The sequence below is a fragment of the Acinonyx jubatus genome, chromosome D3 (genome assembly GCF_027475565.1).
Source record: "Acinonyx jubatus isolate Ajub_Pintada_27869175 chromosome D3, VMU_Ajub_asm_v1.0, whole genome shotgun sequence".
In the NCBI taxonomy this organism is placed as follows: Eukaryota; Metazoa; Chordata; class Mammalia; order Carnivora; family Felidae; genus Acinonyx; species Acinonyx jubatus.
The window spans coordinates 55,092,459-55,110,859 of NC_069392.1; the positions used below are offsets into that span (position 1 = coordinate 55,092,459).

At 39.6% G+C, this 18,401-nt stretch overlaps 1 protein-coding gene across 4 annotated transcripts in view; it reads left to right on the forward strand.

Moving 5' to 3' along the window:
• LOC113592398 (zinc finger protein 271) overlaps positions 1–14,232 on the forward strand; it is a 22,200-nt gene extending 7,968 nt beyond the window's left edge. The window contains exons 1-3 of one of the 4 annotated variants that reach the window (XM_015082316.3): positions 1,151–1,292; positions 1,928–2,159; positions 12,031–14,232. In XM_015082316.3, the coding sequence (XP_014937802.1) occupies positions 2,060–2,159; positions 12,031–14,042 (2,112 nt within the window). In that variant the 5' untranslated portion in view covers positions 1,151–1,292; positions 1,928–2,059 and the 3' untranslated portion in view covers positions 14,043–14,232. Of the gene's footprint in view, positions 1–1,150; positions 1,293–1,366; positions 1,606–1,927; positions 2,160–12,030 lie in introns of those variants that run through there. The other 3 variants (XM_027068775.2, XM_053206622.1, XM_053206623.1) reach the window with 3 other exon arrangements.
• Positions 14,233–18,401: the final 4,169 nt, after the last annotated feature.

Here is an 18,401-nt window from a genome sequence, read left to right on the forward strand (position 1 = left end):
GGCCTCAATTTGTACACCCCTAAGATTTCAGAGATCAGAAGAGGGTCTTGAGCTGGGACAGAAAGACCTCTACTTCTACCTCAACCATCATTTCAGCCAGCCACCACTTTCTCAAATCTGTACCTCTTCTTCCCAACATCTCAACCTAAATCACATGTCTCAATCCTTCTCCTAATCCCCCCTTAGTTCCCAAAATATTTCCAAGGACACAGCAATATTCTTTCCTATCATGATATGCGCCCCACCCCATCCCCCCAAATTTCAGGTCCTTCTTCTCACCCTGATCCTTTAGCCACAATGAGGACTGTACTGGCAAGAAAACTGTTTAGTTTCTAGTTCGTTTATTTCTACTCTAGTCTTTATTATATCCTTCCTTCTACTGGTTTTGATTTTGGTTTGTTCTTTTTTTAGTTCCTGTAGGTGTAAGATTAGGTTATTTGAGACTCTTCTTGCTTCTTGAAGTAGACTTGTATTGCTATAAACTTCCCTCTTAGAACAGCTTTTGCTTCATCCCAAAGATTTTTGGACTATTGTGTTTTCATTTTCATTTGTCTTCACATATTTTTAAATTTCGTCTTAAGTAAGCTGTTTAGAAACAGACCCTGTGGCCTTCCTTGATGGCAAAGTTTATGAAAATCCAGCTTCCCAGCAATTTGGGAATTGCTGAGCATTCATTATTTTTAGGGCAATGGTTCTCAAAGTGTGGTCCCAGAGCCAACAACAAAAGCACCTGAACCTGGGCTCCCACCCCAGACCTACTGAGTGGTAAACTCTGAGGGTGAGGTCCAATAAAAAGTATTTTGACAAGGCTTCCAAATTATTTGGAGGCATGCCACTGTTCTGCGGAAAAAAAAACAGAGAGGACAGGTAGAAAGTTAGAATGGAAGCACACCAGCAAATATGAAAGGAAGGTGGAGTGGGGATTCAAAAAGAATAAGATAATAAGAACTCATTATTATGTAGTCAGAAACCCACCCTGCCCCAGAGAGCTTTCCTGAAAGGTGTTTCGACATTCACGTCAAGAACCGGCAGATAGGCCAGTAAGGTACCTGTCGCTGGCTCACCAGATCGCTAGCTATAGCTCCGCTGAGGTCAGCCTCGCGGAGATTCACGGGTTAACTCTCGGCAAACACCATCCGACCCTCCGCCGTGGCCGCCGCCCCCTTGCGTGTGCTCACGTGCGAGGCTCCGCGCCATAGAGCTGAGCAATCCTCCCAGATTCCTAGAGCGGACGCGGCGATGGCGGGTTCGCAGCCTGTGAGGCTTGACAGTGACCTGGAGAACAAGTCAAGGTATGGGTGGTGTCAGGTCGCGGGGGCCGGGGATCTCGGGTGATCTCGCCTGCTGTGCTACTTTGCAGCGCCACCAGGGAGCCCTGTGTGTTTTCTTGAGTCCTTGGAGAGTCTAGGCCGCCGGGATCGCCCCCAGGCGCCGCTCCTGGGCTCGGTGGTTCCTTGGCCTAGTGTGCTTTGGGTATCCGGTCAGCGCCTCGGCCTTGAGTTCACCTGGATGAACACCAGAAACTTTGGGGGCAAGTGGAAATCAGGAAGGGGATGCATTCACGCAGATCAGACGAGCGTGCCAGGGAAAGAGAAACCTGCACGTGTGAGTGCTGGAAGAAGGGAAAGAGGGAAAGAAAAACATAATGATGAGGGATCAGTAGTCGGTTCGGTATGATAAAGGCACCCAATACAGTGTTAACCGCTGGAACAAAAGTTTTAATTCCCTCCCCTGCCTTATCTTTCCAGGATGCCCTTATTTCAGTAGCATTAACCTCCACTTATGTTGGAAGGTTTTTAGACTTGGAATGGAGTACACATATCCAAAGAATGCCTGACTCTAGGATGATGAGGGAGGAAACTTAGTGAGAAAAGCTCGTGGAGATTAAATGAGATTTTGTTTTCTCCCTCACGTCTTTTACATCTAGGGGATGTTTCTGGTGGTCTAGTCTCAGAAACTTTATCTCCAGTCTCCACCATGATTCCCTTCCAAACCCAGTGGTGCCCAGTTGCCTCCAGGCTTCAGACTCCTATGTGGACAAGAAAAGCTTACTAAGGAAATGGTAATTCTCCAGTTGCTCCCTGAGGTGGTAAGTGGCCCGTTGCAGCCCATGGAGATCCACTTCAATTATGAATCTCAAGAACACCGCCTTCTGTCAGGTGAGAAGCCGTGTGTTATATCTTTCTTAATGGTTTCAGGTGGTGGGGAGGGTTGTTACCGGGGCTGTGTTAGCTTTTTCAAGTGCTATTGGTGTTCTTCACTGCCTACCCCTCACGATATTAGGCAGTACTATCTCTTTAGTGCTGCAAGCACAGTCACATGGCTTTACTGTGAATTTTAGCAATCAAATTCTCATGGAATTCCCTCCTCTCCTTAAATCCCCAGAGTTAGCCATTTTCCCATTCTAACCACCTTATCACCAATCTATCAGTGTTTGATATTTTCCCTTTAAAATCTTCTATGGGGCGCCTGGGTGGTTCCGTCAGTTAAGCGTCCGACTTCAGCTCAGGTCATGATCTCCTGGCTTGTGAGTTCGAGCCCCAAACTGCTGCCAGCTCAGGGCCTGGAGCCTGCTTCCCATTGTGTGGCTCCCTCTCTCTCTGCCCCTCTCTGTCTCTTTCTGAAAAATAAATGAACACTATAAAAAATCTTTTCAAGTCATCCTTTTTATGTGTTGTAGTGGCATAGTTTAAAGTTTGGAAGTCTGATAGCCTGGATTCAAATACTAGCTTTGTCATCATTCTGTTTCCTCATTTTATAAGTATATAATAACTCATACTTTGGAGGTTATTTTGAGGATTGTGTCTACTACCACATAATAAAGAACCTCAAAACTTAGTGACCTAAAACATGAGACATTTTTTTAAATGTTTATTTATTTTTGAGAGAGAGCACATGCATGCGTGCGTGCACACATTCCCCCCCCACCCCCCCGACATGAGAGTGAGGGAGAGGCAGAGAGAGAGAGAGGGACAGAGAATCAGAAGCGGCCTCCGTGGTGATGGCACACAGCCCGAAGCGGGGTTTGAACTCACTAACCGGGAGATCATGACCTGAGCTGAAGTCAGACGCTTAACTGACTGAGCTACCCAGGGGCCCCAAAACATCAGACATTTTTAAACCATGTTTTCTTATGGTTCTGTAGGTCGTCAATTTAGGCGGGGTTCAGCTGGGCAGTTTTTCTCCTGGTTGTCTGGGATCACTCATGCAGTCATCTAGTGGCTCAGCTAGGGCCAGGGTCTGAGTTGGTATCAATCATATATGTCTGGCTATTAGTGTCAGGTATGGCTTGAGTCATGTATCTGCAGCAGGCTAGCCCAGACTTTTTCACAGGGCAGCCAGTCTCCCATACAGAGAGAGGGAAAGCCCTGGGATGCATAAGCACTTTTCTAACCTATTTTTGTGTTATACTGAAGTTATAATGACCAAAGCAAATCACATGACCAGTTCCAGAGTCATTGTGGAAGAGAACTGCGCAAGGGTATGGGCATTTGGAGCGTCTCATTTCCGCATCATATTTTGCTGCTGATTTTGGTCCTCCCGTTGCTGCTCTTTGGCCTGTGAAATTCACCTTCTATTGTCATTTTCTTTTACTCTAGATCTTCTGCCTCTTTATAGTTTTGAAGTATCTCTATTTTACTTTGTTTCTTCTGTGTTTAGTACTTGTCTTTCCTTAAGAATCTATTCTCAGGAAGCTAGCTCTCATTTTTCCTGAGAATCACTGCAGAATTGGTTCTACTTTCAGTTTTACATAAATTAATATACATATTGTATGTGTTTGTGACTTTTAGAGTGCTTTTTTTTTAATATAGAGTAATATAATTATATAAAGTGCATTTATAAAACATAGAAAGGCACAAAACAGAAAAATTAACCTACAACTCCAGCATCTAGAGGTAGTCACTGCTAACGTCAATGTATCTTTCAAATAATTTAACTATTCAACAAATACTTATTGATATATGTTTATTAATCAGATTATAGCTTATTAATTGTTACTAACCATATACTATGATTAGTTATTGAGGGGTTACTCTATGTGGGCACTATTATAAGTGCTGGGCATATAGCAGTGAACTGTAAAGGTAAGTCTTTGCCCTCAAGGAGCTTACATTCTGGTGAGAGAAACAATGAATGAATGAATGAATGAATGAAAGAAAGAAAGAAAGAAAAATAGAGTATAGATAGTGATAATGGTTATGAAGAAAACAAACCAGAATGTATCAGTCTGGATTCTAACGGGAAACAGGTGGTTTAAATGCAAATTCAGCAATTCAGTGTTTCATGAAGAGGATGGGCAGTATTATAGAAATTAACAAGGGATAGAGAACAGCCTTGGGATCAAAAAAAAAAAAAAAAAGAGGAGCAGTTGCTACCTTTAGGCCTAAAGCTACAAAGGGAGAGACTAATTAACCAGATCCTGGAGAGTATACTTGTAAGGTAGAGCTGCCAATAGGAGCCATGGCCTTTGCTCAAAGAAACACATTACTTCCAGCTCCTGGCCCAGCAAGAAGAGACTCTGGATGTAAAGTGAAGAGCTAAATCTCAGTTTCCCTGGGATTTAGCACTGAAAGTCCTATATCCCAAGAACCCCCTTTGTTGTGGACAACCAGGATAGCTGGTCATTCTACAACTCTCCTCCTACTTTGGGCCAACTCTAACTGCAAGCCAGAGGACACAGAACCCCAAGAGCTGCAGTGCATAAACTGGTATCAACCTCTTGGAGCACAGAGCAAAGTAAGCAGTAGATCTAGAGGGTCAAAAGGAGAATATCCCATTACAGTCCACCCCTTTTAATCTATAATATTTACTTTTGTTCCTTGTTTGGGTTATGTTCCCAACTTAGCAGAAAAACAGTCTCTTAAGCTACCGTTTCTTTGCAGGTTGACTTGTAATTAAATTATATTCCCATCAGGGGTGCCTGGGTGGCTCAGTTGGTTAAGCAGCCGACTTCAATTAGGTTATAATCTCATGGTTTGTGGGTTTGAGTCCATGCCGCGTTCTGTGCTGACAGCTCAGAGCCTGGAGCCTGCTTCAGATTTTGTGTCTCCCTCTCTCTCTCTCCCCTCCCCCTGTTCAAGCTCTGTCTCTCTCCCTCTTAAAAATAGTAAACATTAAAAAAATTGTTTTAATTATATTCTCATCTGAAACATAAAAAAAACTTTACTGCCACTGGTGCTTTTCATATTAAGTATTGAGGAAAAGGGAGGGAAAGGCATAATAACCTTAAAATAACTGCTACAGTTTTTGCTATTCACAAAGCCAAAACTGATAATCAAAACTATCTTCTTACATCACCCATTCCATATTGCCTCTACCCTCTGCCAGAATCTTAGTGGCAGAGTTCTTTACCTAGTTTAGTAACAGAAACCTGTTTTCCTGGATGATCTGAGTCCTTGATGATTCTGTCTCTTCCGTATTACTTCAGTGTACCATTGACTGGGCATTTTAGACATGAGAGAACTTGGAAGCACCTCCACTGAATCCCCTGACTCCTAGACCTATTGTTCCTTGCCCTTACTATGTAGCAGCAGCCAGTTCCCCAGTAGCAATTGGTATCTGTCATCCAGGCCAGTAGGGTGACACTTTCTCTCCCTGTTGGTTCAGCCGCATGAGGAGCCCAAAGTGGCCAGGAGGCAGTCTCAGATTCAAATTTAACAAAATCATGACTTTATTCCATGGTAGAAGTATTTCTTCTTTGAGAACCAGAACCCCAAGCCCATCAAACCCAAGATTAGGGGAATAGAAAGTGAAAATAATATAAGTGGGTTATTAGTTATATAGTAAGAAGAGACATTTATTACTACTCCTCTACCCTTAGCTCCTATACCCATATATTCTGGCCATGGAGAAGGCAACACTGTTTATTGTTCTCTGGTTTAAGGCATATATTGCATCCTGTATGACGGTACCCCAAACTTATCCGGGTGTTGTTGCCTGGCTGGTACTGTAACTGAGCCTTCCATAAATCATTCCACGATTACTAAACCCACTTACTTCTGGGTGATGGGACATGTGGTAAGACCCGTGAATTACACGTGTATGAGCTTATTGGTGTACTTCCTTCCCTGTGAAATGACTCATTTGGAGGCAATATTGTATAGAATTACCATGATAATAATACACATTCTCTTAAGTCAATGCTAATTTGTATCTGGGCTGTCTGTTTAGTCCTTTGAAAACAAATTGTTGCTCTCTTTGTGATAGAAGGGGTCAAGTGTGATGAATCTGCCCCCTAGTTGCTGGCTAGCTCCCCTCCAGGGACCTTATTAGGGGCTCAGTGTTGGACCCAGCAGATGGCTACCTGGGTGTATAGCTGTGATGATAGGCATATCAGCCTTGATAAGCAGACATCCATATTATTGAGCCCATGCATAGCCTCCATTCCTGCTGCCATGACCACTTTGTACATAAATCCATTGGGCAAGCATTAGTTAAAAAAAGGCTAATCGACATTCATAACATGAATCACTATGCCCATCTGATTAAGAGGCTTTTTACAGAGAATGCCCTTTGGTGAGTATTTACCCAGGGCACAAATATATTCATTATTTGCCCATTCTAGGAGATCTAGCCTCATAATTTTCTTCCAGAATCCTTATTTCTAGTCTTCCAATCTTATTCTTTGAGGTACCTAACTAATTATATAACCCATTAGTCACTATCCTTGAATCATTATAGGCATGTATCTTAGGCTATATTGCCTTCCATGAAAATGGACAACCAGGTGTATACCTGAAATTGTGCCTACTGGGAAGATTTGCCTTTACCAGTGTGTTTCAGGTCATTCCAGAGTCAGGGAATAAGTGAAAGATGCGTTTTCAGCTAGTGTCCACATGCTGGTCAGGCCCAACTATAAACCAATTCTGTACTTTTTCTTCCTCTGTTAACTGGTAAGAGGGAATTCCCATCAGGCCATGAATGTAGGCTAATGGAGAGGGGTAGTGGAGCAATAGGAAAAGGCACTGTGGCAACCCAGGTCACTAGCACATAGAATTTGTCTTCCAGACTTGGTTTTATACTGGAATGCTGATTTGTATGTCCAGTTTCATGATTTGATGGATCAAATAACTAGTTCACAATGGTCAGTTTGTAATAGTCATTTGGTGCTCCGTGTTCAAGCATTAAGTCTCTATTAGTGCCCAAGTGCAAGCCAGGGTCTGCCTTTCACTAAGGAAATTGTTTTTGACAGAAGAGAGTATGGCCTTACTTCACTATAGTTCTCTTCTAGAGGCTTGCAAGAGGCCTAATACAGCATGCCTGACTGCTGCAGACACTTCTTATACCATTGGTTATCCTGATAAATAAAGTCATGTGACAGGACAACTTGCATTGCAACCTGGACTTCTGCAGAGCCTTTTATTACTCTAGTCTCACTCGAAAATAACAACCTTACAAGTTACTCATATTAGTTATTTCAGCACATTCGACTGTGGTCTTTGTTGCCTCAAAAATGCAGGGCTTACCAAGTATTGTGCCTTTCTGAGGTGATAACAGTTGGTTAGAGACAGAAGTGAAGTAAAAGAACAAGCCCTATGAGGGCTTTCAGGCAGAGGGAATAATAGCAAATGCCAGGGACCTTTTGGTGTAGCAGGAACAGGGTCAGTTTGGAATAGACAGAAAATAGGAGTAGTTGTGGAATGAAATGAGAACAGAGAGAGAAAGGACGAGATGGAACTTTCAAGCCATAGTAAGGACATGGAATTTATTCCTAGTGTAAAAGGAAACCATTCGAGCAATTTATGCATGAAAATAACATATAAAGGTCACTCTGTTGTATGGACAATAGAAGAAAGGTATATTAGTGAGAAGAAAACAAATGTTTCAAGAAGAGAGTAATCAACTATGTCAAAAAAATAAGTAAGACTGAGAATTGGATTTGTCAAGATAGAGCTAGCTTTTAAGAATTCTAGTAAGTGCAGTTTTGATGGAGTTAAGGAGATAAAAGCCTGATTGCATGGGTTAAAAAGAGAATAGACTTGGGGCACCTGGGTGGCTCAGTTGGTTAAGCGTCCGACTTCAGCTCAGGTCATGATCTCATGGTTCATGGGTTCAAGCCCCGCATCAGGCTCTGCTGACAGCTCAGAGCGTGGAGCCTGCTTCAGATTCTGTGTCTCCCTCTCTGTCTCTGCCCCTCCCCAACTCCTGCTTTGTCTCTCTCAAAATTAAATAAACATTAAAAAAAAAGAGAGAGAATAGACTTAATATTGGTTAGAATATAGAGCAGTGTGAACTCATACACTCAACAATGAGACCCCAAAATTCTGATCCTAAGTTTATGTAACCTGGAGAAACACTTGAATATGTGCATCAAGATAAATGTACCAGCAGATTCATATCAGCATTGCTTGAAACAACAAAATGTCACTGTCCATTGAAGGAGAATGGGTAAATAAAATGTGGTATATGTCACACTATAGTAGTGAGCATGAATGGACTACAACTACACACATGAATATGGATGAATCTTCCAAACATAATGTTGAACAAAAAAAGCAAGTTACAGAATATATGTGATACAATTCCTTAAATGTATATAGTTCAAAACATGCTCTATTTGTCTTCTAGAGCTGCCATAACAAAGTGTCACAGACTGGGTGGCTTAAACACATTTATTTACTCACAGGTCTGTGCATTAACTTTGGTCATCTATGCTTTGCTTTCTTCTAGAAGATTTATAGTTTTAGATTTTCTATTTAGGTTTATATTACATTTCTAGTTAATTTTTGTGTATAGCATAAGGAAAGAGGGTTAATTTGTATTCTTGTTCAGTTCTAACACTTTTTGTTGAAACGAGACTGTTCTTTTACCATTGAATTGTCATGGCAACTTTGTTGAGAATCAGTTGTACATATATTTTTGGATCTATTTATGGACTCAGTCTTTTTTTTTTTTTATGTTTATTTATTTATTTATTTTTGAGGCGTGGAGGGGTTAAGAGAGAGGGGGACAGGGGATCCGAAATGGACTACATGCTGATAGCAGAGAGCCTGATGCCACTCAAACTCACAAACCATGAGATCATGATCTGAACTGAAGTCAGACACTTAACCAGCTGAGCCACCCAGGCACCACTATTAATGGACTCAGTCTTATATTAATAGATATGTCTGATCTTATGCACTGCTTTGATTACTGTAGCCTTATAATAAAGTTTGAAATCAGGTAGCATAACTTGTCCAATTTTGTTTTTCCTTTCCAAAATTGTTTAGATTCTTCTGGTCATGAAGTTTATAATCAGTTTGTCAGTTTCTACAAAAAAGCCTGCTGAGGTTTTGATTGGGGTTGCATTGAATCTATAGATCATTTGGGGAATGATTCCATCATCTTAACAATATTAAATCTATCTTTCCATAAGTGATGGCATATATTTCTGTTTATTAGGTCTTCTTTAACTTCTCTCAGCAATGTTTTGCAGTTTTCATTATAAAGATACCACACTTATTTTGTTGAATTCATTTTTAAATATTTCATTTTTGGTGCAGTTAAAAAATGTTTTTAGGGGCACCTGGGTGGCTCAGTTGGTTGAGTGTCTGACTCTTGATCTCAGGGTCATGAACCCAAGCATGTTGGACTCTGTGTTGGGTGCGAAGCCTACTTTAAAAAAAGTTGTTTTTTCTTTTGTTTTTAAAGAGAACACAAGCATTAAAACCACTTGTGTTTAATTTTTTTTTTTTACTGTTTATTTATTTTTGAGAGAGAGAGAGGGAGAGAGAGACACAACATGAGCATGGGGGGCAGAGAGAGAGGGAGACACAGAATCTGAAGCAGGCAGGCTCCAGTCTCTGAGCTGTCAGCACAAAGCCCAATGCAGGGCTTGAACTCCCAAACCGTGAGGTCATGACCTGAGCTGAAGTCGGACGCTCAACCAACTGAGCCACCCAGGCGCCACCTCCCCCCACCACTGCAAAGAAAAGGTTTTTAATTTTAGGCTCTAATTGTTCATATCTAATGTACTGAAATACAGTTGGGTTTTGTATATTGCTCCAATAAACTCATGTACAACATATAACTTTTTTGACACACTTTAGTATTTTCTGTACACATGATTGTGTAGTCTATAAATAAAGACAGTGTGACTTTTTTATTTGTATCTCTCAATTTTTCTTGTCTTGTTGCATTGGCTAGCAATATTGAATAGAGATTGTATAGTGTTGAGTGGTAAGAGAGGTCATCCTTATTTTGCTCCCTTGTTCCCAGGAGAAAAGCATTCAATGTTTAACCATTAAGTATAGTGTTAGCTGTTACTTTTTCTTTCCTTTGTATTGGAATTGTTAATTTACATATCACATAATTGATGTTTGGATTTAAATATACCATATTCTTGGGGCACCTGGGTATCTCAGTTAAGCATTCAGCTCTTGGTTTTAGCTCAGGTCATGATCTCACAGTTTGTGAATTTGAGCCCTGCATTGGGCTCTGCACTGGTGATATGGAGCCTGCTTGGGATTCTCTGTCTCCCTCTCTATCTCTGCCCCTCCCCTGCTTGCTCTCTGTCTCTCTCTCTGAAAAATAAATAAATAAACATTTTTTTAAAAAGGAAAAAATAAATATGTCATCTTATTTGTTTTTATTTATCCCATCTTTTGTTTCTTTTTTTTCTCCTTTTGCCTAATTTTACATTATCAGGTTTTTTTGTTTTTCCATTTTTTTCTCTATTAACTTACTGTTTATACATCCTTTTATTGTATTTAATTGTTACCTCATAGCAGCCTTTTTCAGATGTGATTCTGTGAGAATTAAGCACCAATGCTCTAGGGCATTCATTGTAATCAACGTACTGATGTTTCTCCTGCATATCTATTATGGTACTAGCTGTGAACTTTCTTTGGGAGAATTAAGAAAATGGTCATTCAAATTATTTTCTGTTTTATTCTCTTATGGAACCCTGGTTGAAATAGGCTGCCTTAAACCTATTACAACATATACGTTTGATTTATTACAGTTTATCTTAGTTTACTATTTCTAGGACAATCCAAAAATCTTATAATGTTTTAGTTTTATGGACTTTCCTCCTCTTGTGCTATTTTTGCCATGTATTTTAATTCTCTATATATTGTAAACCCCGTAAGAGGTTCATGTTGCTTAAGTCAGTCAGTACACATTTAGATTTACCCATAAACTTAACTTATTCCAATGCCCTTGCCTCTGGTAAAGGGAAGAAGCCTCTACTTGGAGACCTGAGATTTTTTACTTTCGCCCTTGAAATTAATCTGTGTCGTGTTTTCAGCTCTCTAGACCATTTGCAGTCTGACAACTGTGTGCCTTTTATAGTAAACCCCATTTAACAGTGGACTGATAGTCAAGAATTTCAGTGGAACTCCTGCCGTCACAGACATCTGATATTGTTAAGCCTAGGAATCGCCTCCTCAAAAATCAACTCAGAAGAGATTTTTGATCTTTTCCTGATTCACACACTGTACTTAGGAAGTCTGGTTACTGAATGTGGCTCTTTCTTAGCCACTTCCTTGTAATAATCAGGACAAAAGAGATGAGAGATTATAAAGACCTATTTTTGAAAATTTAAGATTCTGTCCTGACCATTCCTGGACTTCAATAGTTCCTTCTTTCCCCTAGTAGCAGCCTCTGATCTGCCTGGTCGGTGGTCCTCCCAGTGACAGCCAGGCTGCCACTGCCTCCTCCCCCTCTTCTTCCTTCCCCCTCTTCCTCCTTACCCCTCTCCCTCAAGTATTCTTTCACATTGTTTACCTTACTTAATGTTAATAAATTGCTTATGTATTAGCTTTCATTTAGTCAAACTGTCATAATTACTATGACTAGGTTTCAGTATTCCCAGATCTCCTGTGACAGACGTATACAGAACATATCTGGGTGAGACACTTCAATAAATGGTTATTATGGGCCATTACTTATTGATTCTTCCCAATTTCTCTTTCGGAGGGTCATTTTCAGTGTTTTGGAGCACTCCCCTCTTGTGACGGCATCTTATAGGTAAATACAAATCTGTTTCACCTCAAACTTTCTTACACTATGGAGAATACATTCCATTTGGATTTTTTATTGTTCTAGATGGTGAGACTAAGACCAAGATTGGAGAGGTGGCTTCAGAGGAGGAAATTACAACAAAAATTGAACCATTGCCTGAAGAGTCTGGCAACCCCAGAAATGATGTTCTCCAGGATTCTGAATGCAGAGGATTCTGTGAATTTGGAGATACATTAAATGAAAAGGATCAAAATCTCTTTAACAGAAGACAACATAACTGTGATGAATGTGGGCAAAGCTTTGCTTGGAGTGCAGGCCTTATTAGGCATCGAAGAACCCATTGGGAGAAACCCTATGAATGTGATAAGTGTGGAAAGGCCTTTAGTGTGAGCTCAGCTCTGGTTCTGCATCAGAGAATTCATACTGGGGAGAAACCCTATCCGTGTACTTGGTGTATTAAAAGTTTCAGTCGGAGCTCAGACCTTATTAAACATCAAAGGGTCCACACTGGTGAAAAACCTTATAAATGTGATGAATGTGGGAAAGCCTTCAGTCAGAGTTCTGATCTTATTATCCATCAGAGAATCCATACAGGAGAAAAACCCTATCAGTGCAGTCATTGTACTAAAAGCTTTAGCCAGCGCTCAGACCTGGTTAAGCATCAGAGAATCCATACTGGAGAGAAGCCTTACACGTGTAACCAGTGTAACAAACATTTTAGTCAGAGTTCTGATGTTATTAAACATCAAAGAATCCACACTGGAGAGAAACCATATAAATGTGATGTGTGTGGAAAAGCCTTCAGTCAGAGCTCAGATCTTATTCTGCATCAGAGAATCCACACTGGGGAGAAACCATATCCATGTAATCAGTGTAGCAAAAGTTTCAGCCAGAACTCAGACCTTATTAAACATCGAAGGATCCACACTGGAGAAAAACCCTATAAATGTAATGAGTGCGGTAAAGCTTTTAATCAGAGCTCAGTCCTTATTCTGCATCAGAGAATTCACACTGGGGAGAAACCCTATCCATGTAATCAGTGTAGCAAAACCTTCAGTAGACTTTCAGATCTTATGAATCACCAGCGAATTCACACAGGAGAGAAACCTTACCCATGTAGCCAGTGCAGTAAAATGTTTAGCCGAAGATCAGACCTTGTTAAACATCATAGAATTCATACAGGTGAAAAGCCCTATGAATGTGATGAGTGTGGGAAAACCTTTAGTCAGAGCTCAAATCTTATTCTACATCAGAGAATCCACACTGGAGAGAAACCCTATCCATGTAGTGATTGTTCTAAAAGTTTTAGTCGTCGTTCAGACCTTGTTAAACATCAAAGAATACACACTGGAGAGAAGCCGTACGGGTGTAACCAGTGCAGTAAAAGTTTTAGTCAAAGCTCAGACCTCACTAAACATCAGAGAGTGCACTCTGGGGAAAAGCCCTATCATTGTGATCATTGTGAGAAAGCCTTCAGTCAGAGTTCTGACCTTATTCTTCATCAGAGAATTCACACGGGAGAAAAACCGTACCCATGCCCACAGTGCAACAAAAGTTTCAGCCAGAACTCAGACCTCATCAAACATCAGAGAATCCACACTGGGGAGAAACCATATAAATGTCTTGAATGTGGAAAGGCTTTCAGTCAGGGCTCAGCTCTTATCCTACATCAGAGGATCCACACTGGGGAAAAACCATATTCATGTGACCAGTGTGGCAAAAGCTTTAGTCGGCGCTCTGATCTCATTAACCATCAAAAAATCCACGCTAGTGAAAAGCCATATAAATGCGATGCATGTGGGAAAGGCTTCAGCACATGCACTCAACTTACTGAACACCAGGGAATCCACACTGGGGAGAAACCCCACCGGTGTAGTCAGTGCAACAGAAGTTTTAGCCAGCTCTCTGATCTTATTGATCACGAGATAGTCCATTCTGGGGAAGACAGTCTAAATGTGATGAATGTGGGAAAACCTTTGGAGTATACGCCAACTTTACTCGGTACCAGAGACACTACACCAGAAAAAAATCTTAGGAATGCTATTGATGATTATGAAAAAGGTTTTAATCAATGCTCAACTCTTTTGCTACAGTAAGGGGGAAAAAAACCACTGGACAGAAAATAATTTTTACAATGAAAGTTTCACTGAGAGACATAACTAAATTTAAAAATTCTGAGGAGGAATCCTGTAATTGGGAAAAGCTTCAATGTGAACAAAAATGTTACTGAAGGTCAGCAACAATGGAAAGGAATTTCTGTCCGCTAAAATGTAAAAAACAAACAAACAAACAAAAAAAAAACCTTTAGTCTTTTATTCAAATACAGTCCACAAGGGAAGAGTTTTATCATTAAAGAAATGTGTAAGTATTAATGCAGAACCTTATCAGATATTGTAAAAATCAGTGTGATGGGGCGTGCAATCAGAACTCAGAAGTGTACTAGTGTTATAATCTCAAACCTTTAGAGAGCCCTAATTACCTATTGCATATCTGAGAAGTCACCTTAGAGAATGTAGGGAAAACTGAATTCCCTTCCGTATCTTAATTGGCATGTATTCTGATAATCAGCATGCCATTTATCTCCTGACAATGGAAGAGTCCTACCTTATGCTACTGTTAATCATCTGTCATTAAATTCCCTCTGTGTGAACATGCTATTCTATTCTGGTATTAAACTTATTAACTACATAACTCCAGTGCCCCATTTTCTCAGAAAATTTTCTTTGGCCTAGTTTTGGTTTTCCTAATGAATATGACTTTTCAAGTTCCTGCAGTATTCACAGCAAATATGGACTTGTTTTGCTTTCACTAATGTAGCCCATAAACTTGATTGGTTTGAAATCCTTCTTCACTACCATTTAATCACAGCTCCTAAATATGTGAAACAATTTTTTTAAAAAAGAGTTCCATATGTCAGAGTGTGAGGATTTCTCTTCCACTATGTGTATCTTGTCTCTATAGATTGAACAAAAATGAGAACTAAAGTAATATCCAGTATGACTAATTAGTATAGCGTATTCTGTCTAAAAATAAAAAGACATTGATTTTTTTTCAAGTGGCAACGTTTATCAGACTATTTTTTTAATGTTTATTTATTTTAAGAGAGTCTGAGAGCGGGCATGCAGGCAGGGTGTGGGTGGGGGCAGAGAGAGAGAATCCCAAGCAAGTTCCATACTCGGAACCAAGCCCCACGTGGGGCTTGATCCCATGAATCATAAGATGATGACCTGAGCCAAAATCAAGAGTGGGATGCTTAGCCAACTGAGCCACCCAGGTGCTCCTGTTTGTTGATTTCTGACATACATGTTGATAATAGGCTACACACACATACATATATATACATATATGTATGTATATATATATATGTATATATGCAAAGTTTTCAACAGAAAAATAGAAACTTTTTTAAAAATAAAAATCTCAAATTGTTTTTCTAGTATTAACCGCTTGTTAAAATTCCATTATTGTCCTTTACTTTGAATATTCCCCGAAATCACCCAGTTAATATTTCACTTTAACACATTGTTATTTACTACATGCAAGGTATTTTTCTTTCGGTTTTACTATACACGAAGAATATACTGTCCCAACAAAGCATAAGTGACAAAGCCTGATGTATACAGAAAACACATGGCTCAGTGTAATCATAAGGGTAGACAAGATGCTTATAAGAGCTCAGAGGAGGTAAGGTTCAATTATGATTAGAAAGAAAAGGTAAAGTTTATGGAGCCCTTGAAATTTGAGTTTTGAAGGATGGGAGTAGAAGCATAAAGGCAGAAGGAAGTAGTCAACAAAGTAGTCAACAACAAGAAGCAAGCAAGTATGTGAAATGATGTGATGTATGTAGTCATTCATTCATTCAATAAACATTCAGCATCATACTCTACTAAGTGCTGCTGAAGGGGTGAGAAAGAGTTCCTGCCCTTATGATCAACAGTTCATGAAAATAATTACTAAAACATGTACTTAAAAGAGTCAGAATGAGGGGCGCCTGGGCGGCTCAGTCAGTTAGGCGGCCGACTTCTGCTCAGGTCATGATCTCTCAGTCTGTGAGTTCAAGCCCCACGTCGGGCTATGTGCTGACCGCTCAGAGCCTGGAGCCTGTTTCAGATTCTGTGTCTCCGTCTCTCTGACCCTCCCCTGTTCATGCTCTGTCTCTCCCTGTCTCAAAAATAAATAAAAGGTTAAAAAAAAAAAAGAATGAAATGGAAATAAAAAACGAGGTAGGAGAAAAGACTTAAGGAATGTGATGCTAAACAAGCAGGCACTTCAACTTTTTGGCGTTTAGTATCATATGGAAAATAGAAAAGTACTAGTTATGGCTGGGTTAAGTTTCATATTTCTGCATTTTGTTCTCAAGGTACTGGAAAGCCATTGAGGTCTTTGAACGAAGAAATGACATGATCGTCTTACTGCCTTCAGAAGAATAAAAGGGGAAAGAAAGGGGCGCCTGGGTGGCTCAGTCAGTTAAGTGTACCACTCTTGATTTTGGCTCAGGTCATCTCATGGTCATGAGATAGAGCCCTACTTTGGGCTCTGCACTGAGCATGAGCCTGTTTAAGATTCTCTTCCTCTCCCTCTGCCCCACCTCTGCTCACTTGTGTTCACACACGCTCTCTCTCTCAAAAATATAAATAAATAAATAAATAAATAGGGAAGAACAGAAAGAAAACTATTTTGGAAGCCTGGAAATAAAAGCATGAGGGTCACTAGTAGAGGAGCTAAAAGGTATTCACATGATGATAAGTTGTGAAGTCAGTAGGAAAAAAGTGTACAATGAATTATCATCTGTTCCTTTTGGAATTAAAAAAATGAAGAAGAAAATAGGATGATGGAGTTTATATCTGAAGTGTACCCCCCTCTCCTGAGAGTAAATTTTAAGAGCTGTCTGCTTACTACACACTTCTACCTAGTGTCATGAGCTTAACACACACCCGCATGATATCTTCCTTCTGAATTCCCTGTTCTGGTGAACTGCACTGCTGAACACCTTGCCGTACAGATGAAATAACTGGTAGCCATCCTACGCTCCTCACTCTCCCCAGTTCTCTAAATCAACCTGCTCACTAGGTCTTAGAAATGAGTTATAAAAGTAACACTACTTATACAAATCTAATTTAAAAAAATCTGACAGTAACAAGCGTTGACAAGGATGTGGAAAAAACTGGAGCCTTCATGTTGCTGGTGGGGATATAAAATGGTGCAACCACTTGGAAGTTTGGCTGTTTGATTGCTGATGGGTATAGGGTATCTTTTTGGAGTGCTGGGAATGTTTTGGAATTAGTGCCAATTGCTGCATATTTTAGAATTTACTAAAAACCACTGGAGTCAACCCTTTAAAATAGTAAATTATATGGCAGGTGAATTATATGTCAATAAAAAATTAATATGCAAAAAAGCTACCGCGACCAAGAGAAAGAACATATGTTTAGAAATAAAATCACAAGTGATAAAGATATTGGAGTTACCAGACATGGACTTTAAAATGACTATAATTAATATACTCAACAAAATATTAATGAATAAATGTTACCAGAATTTATTAGATAGATTCTAATAGATTCTAATAAATCTATGAAAACTGTTTTATGGAAGTTCTACACCTGAAAAATATAACAACTGCAATTAAGAGCTCAATTGATAGGATTACCAGCAGATTGGATACTTTGAAGTGGAGATTGGTGAACTGAAAGATGTAAATAAACACCAAGGCAGAAGCAGGGAGGGGAAAAAGAAACAAAATGCAGAGGAGAGCATAGGCATCATACCTAATATTGTAAGAAGATCTAACATACAAATAATTTGAGCCTCAAAATGAGATAAGAGATGATGAGAAGAGGCTCTATTTAAAGAAAGAGTGATCGAGAATTTTCCAGTACTCATGAATATCAAGCCATAGATTAAAGGAGCACTACAAACACCGAGCAGAATAAATACAAAGAAAAATACACTTGAGGACATCATAGTACCTAACAAAACCAAAGGAAAAGAAAAAATATATATAAAAAAAGAAAAAAAAAACACATTATATTCAAATAAGCAACAAATAAGACTGAGGGCTAACTTCTCAACATAATGCCAGAAAATCATGTAATATCTTGGAAATATAACTTTTAAAAGCAAAGGCAATATGTATGGTGACATACAGTAGCTACACTTGTGGTGAACATAGTATAACATGTAGAGATGTTGACTCCTATGTTATACACCCGAAACTAGTGTGACATTGTATGTCAGCTATACTCAAAAAAATAAAATTAAATTAAAAAATTTTAAAGGCAACGTAAAGACATTTCCGGATAAACAAAAACAAGAGAATTCTGCCCATAGACTCAAACAAATACTAAAAGGAGTTCTTCAGGAAAAAGGGAAATGATTCCAGACTGAAAAACAAGTTTAAGAAGAAATGAAGAGCCACGGAAAGTGTAAATCTGAGGGCAAATCTAAATGAAGAT